The 12,031-nt window shown below is 37.8% G+C and overlaps 1 protein-coding gene across 1 annotated transcript in view; it reads right to left on the bottom strand.

Annotated features, from left to right (window-relative positions):
• The window catches only part of CATSPERB (cation channel sperm associated auxiliary subunit beta), a gene marked incomplete at both ends in the record, with an annotated part of 128,430 nt that overhangs the window by 112,069 nt on the left and 4,330 nt on the right, over window positions 1–12,031 (bottom strand). Inside the window, 2 exons of the mRNA XM_082648264.1 lie at window positions 3,402–3,542; window positions 5,701–5,789. Coding sequence (XP_082504390.1) covers window positions 3,402–3,542; window positions 5,701–5,789 — 230 coding nt within the window. The remainder of the gene's footprint in view (window positions 1–3,401; window positions 3,543–5,700; window positions 5,790–12,031) is intronic.

Genomic DNA, 12,031 nt, shown 5'->3' with positions numbered 1-12,031 from the left:
TGTGCGCCACAACTACTGAGCCTGGATGCCACAACTACTGAAGCCTGCGTACCTAGAGCCCATGTTCCGCAACAAGAGAAGCCACCACAGTGAGAAGCCCATGCACCGTGACGAAGAGTAGCCCCTGCTTGCCGCAATCAGAGAAAGCCCGTGCACAGCAACAAAGACCCAACGCAAACATAAATAAATAAAATAAATAAATTTATTTAAAAAAAGAAAGAATAAGTGAACTTAGATATATAACAATTGAAATTATTCAATTTGAAAAAGGTGGAAAATGATTAAAGAAAAATAAATGGAGCCGTAGAGATCTGTGGGTCAATAAAACGTGTTCCAAAATGTGCCTAATTGGAGTCCCAGTCAGGCAAAGAGACAGAGAAAGGGGTAGAACATTTCTTTGGAGAAATAGTGGTTGAAGACTTTCCAAATTCAATCCAAGTAGCCCAGAGAACCTCTCAGGGTAAATACAAAGAGAACATCTTAAAAGCACCCAGAGAAAAATAACACATTACATACAGGGGACAATAATAAAATTAATAGCTGACTTCTCATTCAGAAACAATGGTATCAGGTGACATATTCAAAATGCAGAATGACATATTCAAAATGCTGAAAGCAAATGAAGTCACCCAGCAATTCTATATCTGACAAAATAATCATTCAAAAACTAAGGTGACCACTAAAAACTACTAGAATTTATAAATGAGTTCAGCAAGTTCAGGATATAAGATAAATATACAAAAATTAAGTGTATTTTTTATACACTTGCAAAGGACACTCTGGAAATGAGAATAAGAAAGCAATTCTCCTTACAACAGCATCAAAAAGAATAAAATATTAGACATAAATTTAACAAAAGAAGTGCAGGGCTTCCCTGGTGGCGCAGTGGTTGAGAGTCCGCCTGCCAATGCAGGGGACACGGGTTCGTGCCCCAGTCTGGGAAGATCCCACATGCCGTGGAGCGGCTGGGCCCATGAGCCATGGCTGCTGAGCCTGTGCGCCCGGAGCCTGTGCTCCGCAACAGGAGAGGCCACAACAGTGAGAGGCCCAAGTACCACAAAAAAAAAAAAAAAAAAAAAAAAAAAAAGGAAGTGCAAAACTTATACTCTGAAAACTACGAAAAACTGTTGAAAGAAATTCAAGAAAATGTAAATAAATGGAAAGACAACCCATATTCATGGATTGGAAGATTACTAAAATGGTGATACTCCCAAAACTGATCTACAGACCCAACATAATCCCTATTAGAATTGCAGCTGGCTTCTTTGTAAATATTGACAAGTTTATCCTAAAATTCATATGGAAACTAGTGAAATTTATATGGAGGCTAGCAAAAACAATCTTGAAAAAGAAGAACAAAGATGGAGGACTCATCCTTCTCAATTTCAAAACTTACTACAAAGCAGCAGTAACAAAACAACATGGTACTGGAATAAGGATAGATGTATAGATCAAAGCAATAGATTTGAGAATTCAGAAATAAACCCTCACATTTAGAGTTGATTGATTTTCAGCAAAAGTGCCAAAACAATTCAGTAGGGAAACAGTAATAGTATTTTCAACAGATGGTGCTAGGATAGCTGGATATCCACATACAAAATAATGAATGTGGACCCCCCTACCCCACACCACACACAAAATTCAACTCAAAATATATCAAAGACCTAAATGTAAAAGGTAAAACTATGAACCTCTCAGAAGAAAACATAGGGGTAAATCTCCATTACTCTGGATTAGGCAATGGTTTCCTATTTATGACACTAAAAGAATAAGCAACAAAAGAAAAAATAGATACCTAAGACTTCATCAAAAACATTTTTGTGCATCAAAAGACAGTATCATGAAAATAAAAAATCCACCCACAGAATGGAAGAAAATATTTGCAAGTCATTGGTCTGATAAGGGACTTGAATTGAGAATGTATAAAGAACTTTTACAACTCAACAATAAAAAGACAACCCAATTAATAATCTATATAGATATCTTCACAAAGAAGATATTCAAATGGTCAATAAACACTGTTGAGCAATGAAAAGATGCTCAACATCATTAATCATCAGGGAAATGCAAATCAAAATATAATGAGATAGCACTTCACACCCAGTGGGATGGCTATAACAAAACAAAACAAAACAAAAAACAGAAAATAACAAGTGTTGGTGAGAACGTGGAAATTTGAACCCAAATATACTGATGATGGGTATGTAAAAGAGTCCAACCACTGTGGAAAACAGTCTGGCAGTTCCTCAAAAAGTTAAATATAGAGTTACCCTATAACCTAGCAATTCCATTTTCTAGTTATATACAGAAGAGAAATAAAAAACCAAAATTTCCACACAAAAACTGTACACAGAAGTTCGTAGCAGCATTATTCATAATAGCCAAAAAGTGGAGAAAACCCAAATGTTCATCAACTGATGAATGGGTAAAGAAAATATGGTACCAAAACAGTGGGATATTATTTGGCAATAAAAAGAAATGAAGTACTGATACATGCTATCACATGGATGAACCTTGAAAACGTTATTCTAACCGAAAGAAGCCAGTCACAGAAGACTGCATATTATATGACTTCATTTACATGAAATGTTCAGAATAAGCAAATCTACAGAGACAGAAAGTAGATTAGTGGTTGCTTAAGACTGGGGAGTAGAAGGTAGAATGCCGAGTGATTGTCAATGGGTATGGGCTGTCTTTTGGAAGTGATGAAAGTGTTCTAAAATTAGATAGTAGTGATGGTTGCACTCTATGAATATACTAAAAACCATTTAATTGTACACTTTAAGTAGGCAAATTGTATGGTATGTAAATTATATCTTAATGAAGTTGTTACCCCCACACACAAAAAGGTGAAATAAAGGGGAAACAACTTCCAGAGAATTAATTGCCAGCAGACCTGCACTGTAAGAAATGCTACAAGTTCTTTATGCTGAAGACACTGGATGGCAATAAAAAGTTAAAAAAAAACCAAAATCCCACATGAATCTTTTTCTTTTCTTCTCTTAATTTCTTTAAAAAATGACTTTAGGGCTTCCCTGGTGGCGCAGTGGTTGAGAGTCCGCCTGCCGATGCAGGGGACGCGGGTTCGTGTCCCGGTCCGGGAAGATCCCACATGCCGCAGAGCGGCTGGGCCCGTGAGCCATGGCCGCTGAGCCTGCGCGTCCGGAGCCAGTGCTCCGCAACGGGAGAGGCCACAGCGGTGAGAGGCCCGCATACCGCAAAAAAAAAAAAAAAAAAAAAAAAAAATGACTTTAAAGTAAAACGTTTAACAATGTATTATTGGGTTTAAACCACATACAGATGTAATATTACTGGACTAGCTGTTTTTAAAAACACATGCTAAAAGGAAGAGTATTCTTCTTGTTAATAACATACCACAAAATAAAATAAAATGTAATTACCAAAGTTAAATTAAAGTGAAAGATGCCCGTATATGTACTATTTATGATTCCCAAGCTTGGAGCAAGTCCTCCTGATGTGAACACGCTTAGAAATTCCTTTGAAGTAAGCTCAATTTCAGATTGGAAAAAACACTGGATTTTCTTCAGGAAAGAGAAAAAAAACAAGTAGTGACAATTTGATGGAGAAGAGCATATTTTACATTAATTTGAAAGTGAGGAGAAATCTATGAAAAGTAGATGCTGCTGAAGATTGCTATCTCTAGTAATTCTAGTCTTTAACTTGGAAAAAAATCTATTTTGAAAAGTACACTTTCAGAACCCATCAGCCTATTATGCCAGTGTCATCATAGGTTTCAATTCATCCTATAATAATCTTTTCTGTCATAGAAATGGTCATAGAGTTATTATGTTTAACAAACATAGACTCAAAGTCACATGCTATCACATGTAGAAATTCCTATTTTATTAAAATTATTTTGTGTCTAAATAAAAAAGCAAATGTATAAAGCAAAACTCATTTTACTGCATTTTTATTGAATATTTCCCAGCTTTGAGAAGGTATATGAAAAGGTAGCAATCACAAATTGTGGATTTCCCTGAAAACCAATATGGATAAGAAGAGCTTCATCTAACTTAGTTCTCCTAGTAGTTAACATCACTCTGGGCAAGGTACCTATCTGAATTTCAGTTTCCCTATCTATAAAATGGGGAAACATGTTCATTCCAAAGATATTTACTGACCCCTTAGCTTGAATCAGGCAGTGTTATAGGTGCTGGTGAAACAGAATTAAACCAAACAGGCAAAAACCCCTGACCTAATGGAACTTATTTTCTAATGGGGCTTGGCAGGGAGCTAAACCCAAACCCTTTTCCTTTGTCTTCAACTTCTCCACAATTTATTGCACTTTGTTAAGATATTATATAAGCTCCCAATTCTAAGGATCCCTTTGAGTTACTCATCGTTGAGTTCTCCCATGGGTATGTGCATTGCATGTGTAAATAAACTCTGCTTTTTTTGTTTTGTTTGTTGTTTGTTTTTGTTTTTTAGGGATTTTTTGGCTGTGCCGTGAGGCTTGCAGGATCTTAGTTCTCAAACCAGGGACTCAACCTGGGTCACAGCAGTGAAAGCACTGAGTCCTAACCACTGGACTGCCAGGGAATTCCCAAACTTCATTTTTATCTCCTGCTTAATCTGTCTTTTGTCAGTTTGTTTTACAGGCTCCAGCCACTGAACCTAAGAGGGGAGGTTCAGTACTCCCCTACAGTACTTATCTTACAGAAGATTAAATGTCATAATGAACATAAAACATTTTGAAAAATGCCTGACACTTTATAAATGCTAGCTATTATTTCTACTAATACTTCTTCTAGAACTACCACATCACAACTATCCAAAAAGTAGATTATACTTCCCTTTCAAAAGGACAAAACTGAGGATCAGAGAGGTTAGGTAACCTGCCCTAGGGCACACATACCATATATGGCAGAACCAAAATTTGACCCCAGCTCTGTAGGTCTCTCTTCCTATAGAGCCCGTTCCTTTTCCATAATATTTAATCACAAATAGGAAAGACACATGTGACTCAAAGGGCTTGCACTTCATAATAGTTGTAAATAAAAAAATAATATACGTTTGGCATATTAAGAAGGAACCGGGAACTAAGTCAAAACAGACTTTAGGATAAATGTATTTGTCCTCATGGGGTGTTTTTCTTCGTTTTGTTATATTTATCATAGACTTTTGGACAATCTGTGCAATTTTTATTAATTTATGTTTTTGTTAGCATTTGCTGCATGACTATCTTAACAGTACATCTTATTTTGTTGTGTTTTTAAAAATTTTGCCATTATTTGAATCAAAGGAGTCAAATAATCCCCTACCCAAAATGACACCTACAATGTGGTACTTGTTATAAAAGGGAAAGATTCTTTCCCAAGGTCATGTGAGGTAACGTTCTTTCACTAACAGGCTACATCTGTCAAACTTCAGATGGACAGATCAGAACCATAAAAAATGAAGAGCATTACAGCCAGTCTTTTTAAAAAAGGGATGGAGCCATCTTAAAAAAAAAAAAAAAAAAAGCAAACTACCCAGGGTGTTCAATGGCTAAATGAAATATTTTACTTGATCCAAGTGGAATGAAATAGAAAGGATAGAAAGGATTATTTATATCAAATTTCACCTCCCCGAGTCTGAAAATAGTAGAAGGTATTTGAAGAGAGTACAGTGTTACTGGTTTCACCCATGCACTTAAAAGGAATATGAGGGGGTGTAGCACATGCTATTAGTGGACCTTACCAAGTCATCAGAGGAAAGATACAACTTGATTATTTCATTCTTTTGGGGGAACCCTTCGCTAGCACAAGCAAAGCGTTTCTCCGTATCACCTAAATAACACAAACATATATATATATATTTTTAGGTCACTAATGAAGAATTTCCATTAAAAGAACCATATTTTTTAAACAGAAAATATCTTTAAAGTATAAGAATTATAATTGTATATTTTAAATTCACATCACTCTAGATAAAGTTTAAATCTTCCACTTTATTTTTTCATTTTAAAGATACAATATCAGGACACTAAAAAGAAAGGTTTGACTGAGCACTAAAATAAAATATAACACATGCTAGGCTATGATACAGATTTTCAGAGGTGGCCAAAAACCAGTTCTTCACTCTTAAACTCCTCAACCTTGGTGAACATATAAAAGGGACAGAAGTTGGAGATTGGAGTGAATTTATGTTTTGATAGAGAGCTACTGATATGACTCCTCTCCCCAAAGGGTGGGAGTGTTGGGAGGAAGATCCCTCCTTCTTATCTTGTTCTAAAGTGAGTCTCTCTGGGAATTCCCTGGCAGTCCAGTGGTTAGGACTCTGCGCTTCCACTGCAGGGGGCATGGGTTTGCTCCCTGGTCAGGGAACTAAGATCCAGCATGCTGTGGCATGGCCAAATAAAATAAAATAAAATAAAAGAGTCTCTCATAGACAGCATAGAGTTGGATCATGTGTGATTATTTGTTTTTGTTTTTGATCATGTGTTTTTACCCATTCTGCCAATCTCCCAGTTTTGATTGGGAAATTTAATCCATTTGTAGTTAAAGTGATTACTGATAAGGAGAGACTTACTTCTATCATTTTGCTATTAGTTTTCTATATACCTTATAACTTTTTTGTCCTTCATTCCTGCATTACTGCCTTCTTTTGGATTTAGTTGATTTTCTTTTTGTAGTGAAACATGTAAATTCCTTTCATGTATATTTTATAGCTATTTCCTTTGTGATTACCATGGGGATTACATTTAACATCCTAATGGTATACTACCCTAATTTGAATTTATAGCAGCTTAACTCCAATAACATAGAAAAACTCTGCTCCTTTAAAGCTCCATCCCCACTCCTTTCAGTTGTTGATATCATAAAATTATACCTTTAAATATTGTGTGCCCCCAAAACATGAACTAATAATTCTTTTGAATACATTAGTCTCTTAAGTTATGTAGAAAACAAGATTTGGAGTTACAAACCAAAATTACAATGATAGTAACTTTTGTACTAACAATTTTTTTCTTTAGAATGTATTAGTCTCTTAAATCATGTAGAAAATAAAAAGTGGAGTTACAATCCATTGTTACAATATAATTACCCACATATTTACCTTTATTTCTCCCTACTGCTTCAAGTGACTGTCTAGTGTCCTTTCATTTCCCCTTGCAGGACTCCCTTGAGCATTTTTTACATGGCAAATCTAGTGGTAACAAGCTCCCTCAGCTTTTGTTTACCTGGGAATGCCTTAATTTCTTCCTCACTCTTGAGGACAGTTTTCCCAGATATAGGATTCTTGGCTGACTGGTTTTTCTTTTAGCAATTTGAATATATCAGTCCACTGCCTTCTGGACTCCAAAGTTTCTCATAAGAAATCTGCTTATTATCTAATTGAGGATTCTTTGTGTGTGGTTATTCATTTCTCTCTTGCTGCTTTCAAGATTCTCTCTTTTTCTTTGGCTTTTGAAAGTTTGATTATAGTGTGTCTTGGTGTAGGTCTCTGTCAGTTCATCTGACTTGGAGTTTGCTTAGCTTCCTGGATATATATATATATATATATATATTATACATATTTATGCCTTTCATCAAATTTAGGAAGTTTTTAGCCATTATTTCTTCAAATAGTCTCTCTGCTCCTTTCTCTCTCTCTTCTGCTGTTACTCCCACAATGTGTGTTGGTCCACTTGATGGTTTCCCAGAGGTCTCTTACACTCTACACTTTTCTTCAACCTTTTTTCTTTCTGTTCCTGAGACTTGATAATTACAATTGTCTTACCTTCAAGTTGCTGTTTTTTTCTTCTGCCTGCTTAAATCTGCCTTTGAATCCCTCTAGTGAGTTTTTCATTTCAGTTATTGTACTTTTCAGCCCCTGCATTTCTTCTTGGTTTTGTTTCAGGTTTTCTATTTCTCTATTAATACTTCCATTTTGCTCATACATTGTTTTCTTGACCTTCTCCACATCTTCTTTGGTTTTGGAAGCAACTTTAACATGGTTGTTTTAAAGTCTTTGTCTAGTAGATCTGCCATCCAATCTTTTTTCAGGATAATTTCTGGTGACTTATTTTTTTCCTTTAATGGGCCATACTCTCCTGTTTCTTTGCATGTCTTATAATTTTCTGTTGAAAACTGGACAGTTGAATCTAATAGGGTGGTAACTCTGGAAATTAGATTCTCCTCATTCCCCAGGATTTGCTTTTTTTTGTTACTGTTTTTGTCTTTCGGATTTCTAAAAAAATGTTGTAGGCTGTCTCCGTATCAAGGATCAACCTCAGGTGTAAATTTAAGGCCTTCTTAGGTCTTTTATGAGCCTGTGTCACTTTTCCCTGGGCATGTGTTGTCACTTTGTAATTTATCCCCTTAAATGCAGTTTTTTTTTGTTTGTGTTTTTTTTTTGATAGTCTTTAATGTCTGGCTCCCAAAGAGGAAAAAAATGAAAAATGAAAAAGGGAGTAAAAAGGGCACTGGTCCTTTAAGTCCCTTGAAAATCTATTCAGCTGAGGGAGAAGAGTTTGCAACAATGAGGGGAGGTACAACAACAATGGCTGCCTGCCTCTTTGCACCTCTGTGATCAGAAGCAGCAGAGTACAGATTCTCAATATTTGGAAGACAGGGTCCTTTTTGCCCATCCTAGCTTCTGCAAGTTGTGTGTGACTGCTCCAGTAACACGTGCACAGCTGCATGCCATGAGGTTGAGGGTGGGGCATGGGTAGTTTCTACTGTGATAAGAGTTGACAATGACTGAAATTAACTGCAACTTACTGTCCAAGCCTTCCCCTAGAAGTTGTAAGCCTTCAGCAGACTCCAGAGTTCCAAAAAAGTTGTATCAGACAGATTCGGCCAGTGCAGTTGTTGTGCAGTTGGGGAGGCAGATTTCTTGTGCTTCTCACTCTGCCATCTTCCCAGAATCCTCTATCCCTTCTCCTTATCTTGAGTTTGAGGAAAGAGGCTGTGATGGGACCACTCATCAATGTCATATGTATTCCTCTAATCTGGGGCATAAATTCAGACTCTTTCTTGGAAAAAGGCAGGACTTGATTTGATGAAGAGGAGAGGCCCTATCCCTTGCTAGACCTGTATAGCTATTTTCACAAGAATCCTACTAAGTCATCTTAGAGAGAAACGCCCCCCCATCCTTTTTTTAAAATTTATTTTATTTATTTATTTATTTATTTATTGTGGCTGCATTGGGTCTTTTGTTGCTGCACACAGGCTTTCTCTAGTTGCGGTGAGCAGGGGCTACTCCTCGTTGCTGTGTGCAAGCTTCTTATTGTGGTGGCTTCTCTTGTTGCAGGCTTCAGTAGTTGTGGCTCACAGGCTCTAGAGCACAGGCTTAGTAGTTGTGGCGCACAGGCTTAGCTGCTCCGCAGCATGTGGGATCTTCCCAGACCAGGGCTCGAACCCGTGTATGCTGCATTGGCAGACGGATTCTTCACTGCACCACCAAGGGAAGCCCCCCCCCCATCCTTGATATCTAACCATTCTCAATATCTACTCAAATTCCTCATCCCCTACCATCCACCCAAATGGTCATGCTGGCCTGCCCTCAGCAAGAATACTGTTTGGTTAGCTGGGCAAGAATCCTCCCTACTCTTGATGTCTCCTCTTAGTAATTTTCCATACAAAGACACAATTTCCCCCACAATGAACCTGCTCCTTGGCTATAAATTCCCACTTGCCTATGTTGTATTTGGAATTGAGACTAGTTCTATACTGAGATCTTTTTTCCTCAATTGCAGTAGTCCCTGAAAAAATTGTAGTTTTACAGCTTTAAATATTGTCCAGCTCTGGTTTTCTATGTCTCAATGAAGTTGAAGCCAGATGCTGCAAAAGTACTGAAGGACATCAGACGTAAGGCTAGATGATGGGTGACTACAAACATCTTTTGTAACAAACATGGGTTTTGGTGGTATACAATGGCAAAGTACTTCTTAAAAAACTGTCTAAAGATGAGTTAGGGATATTTTTATATTACTTTTTAAAAAGTGTTTTAAATTTTCTGACCCTTTTTTTTAAAAACATCTTTATTGGAGTATAATTGCCTTACATTGTTGCATTAGTTGTTGCTGTATAACAAAGTAAATCAGCTATACCTATACATATATGCCCGTATCCCCTCCCTCTTGCATCTCCCTCCCACTCTCCCTATCCCACCCCTCTAGTTGGTCACAAAGCAACAAGCTGATCTCCCTGTGCTATGCGGCTGCTTCCCACTAGCTACCTATTTTACATTTGGTAGTGTATATATGTCAGTGTCACTTTCTCACTTCGTCTCAGCTTACTCTTCCCCCTCCCCATGTCCTCAAGTCCATTCTCTATGTCTGCGTCTTTATTCCTGTCCTGCCCCTACGTTCTTCAGAACCTTTTTCTTTTTTTTAGATTCCATACATCTGTGTTAGCCTACGGTATCTGTTTCTCTTTCTGACTTCCTTCACTCCTCTGTATGACAGACTATATTCCATTGACAGTAACATTCCATTGTATATATGTGCCACATCCTCTTTATCCATTCATCTGTTGATGGACACTTAGGTTGCTTCCATGTCCTGGCTATTGTAAATAGAGCTGCAGTGAACATTGTGGTACATGACTCTTTTTGAATTTTGGTTTTCTCAGGGTATATGCCCAGTAGTGGGATTGCTGGGTCATATGGTAGTTCTATTTGTAGTTTTTTAAGGAACCTCCATACTGTTCTCCATAGTGGCTGAACCAATTCACATTCCCACCAGCAGTGCAAGAGTGTTCCCTTTTCTCCACACCCTCTCCAGCATTTATTGTTTCTAGATTTTTTTTTAATTTTTTTTAAAATTTATTTATTTATTTTTGGCTGTGTTAGGTCTAAGTTTCTGTGTGTGGGCTCTCTCCAGTTGCGGCGAGCGGGGGCCACTCTCCATCGCGGTGCGCGGGCCTCTCACTGTCGCAGCCTCTCTCGTTGTGGAGCACAAGCTCCAGACGCGCAGGCCCAGCAGTTGTGGCTCACGGGCCCAGTCGCTCCGCGGCATGTGGGATCTTCCCAGACCAGGGCCCGAACCCGTGTCCCCTGCACCGGCAGGCAGATTCTCAACCACTGCGCCACCAGGGAAGCCCGTTTCTAGATTTTTTGATGATGGCCATTCTGACTGGTGTGAGATGATATCTCATTGTAGTTTTGATTTGCATTTCTCTAATGATTAATGATGTTGAGCATTCTTTCATGTGTTTGTTGGCAGTCTGTATATCTTCTTTGGAGAAATGTCTATTTAGGTCTTCTGTCCATTTTTGGATTGGGTTGTTTGTTTTTTTGTTATTGAGCTGCATGAGCTTCTTGTAAATTTTGGAGATTAATCCTTTGTCAGTTGCTTCATTTGCAAATATTTTCTCCCATTCTGAGGGTTGTCTTTTGGTCTTGTTTATGGTTTCCTTTGCTGTGCAAAAGCTTTGAAGTTTCATTAGGTCCCATTTGTTTATTTTTGTTTTTATTTCCATTACTCTAGGAGGTGGGTCAGAAAGGATCTTGCTGTGATTTATGTCATAGAGTGCTCTGCCTATGTTTTCCTCTAAGAGTTTGATAGTTTCTGGCCTTACATTTAGGTCTCTAATCCATTTTGAGCTTATTTTTGTGTATGGTGTTAGGGAGTGATCTAATCTCATACTTTTACATGTACCTGTCCAGTTTTCCCATCACCACTTATTGAAGAGGCTGTCCTTTCTCCACTGTACATTCCTGCCACCTTTATCAAAGATAAGGTGACCATAGGTGCATGGGTGCATCTCTGGGCTTTCTATCCTGTTCCACTGATCTATATGTCTGTTTTTGTGCCAGTACCATACTATCTTGATTACTGTAGCTTTGTAGTATAGTGTGAAGTCAGGGAGCCTGAATCCTCCAACTCCATCTTTCTTTCTCAAGACTGCTTTGGCTATTTGGGGTCTTTTGTGTTTCCATACAAATTGTGCAATTTTTTGTTCTAGTTCTGTGAAAAATGCCATTGGTAGTTTGATAGGGATACAACTGATTCTGTAGATTGCTTTGGGTAGTAGAGTCATTTCCACAATGTTGATTCTTCCAGTCCAAGAACATGGTATATCTCTCCATCTGTTTGTATCAT

Source organism: Grampus griseus (genome assembly GCF_964374135.1).
Source record: "Grampus griseus genome assembly, chromosome: 2".
Lineage (NCBI taxonomy): Eukaryota > Metazoa > Chordata > Mammalia > Artiodactyla > Delphinidae > Grampus > Grampus griseus.
Note: the sequence above shows the minus strand (reverse complement) of the source record. Positions and strands in the feature narration are given on the sequence as shown.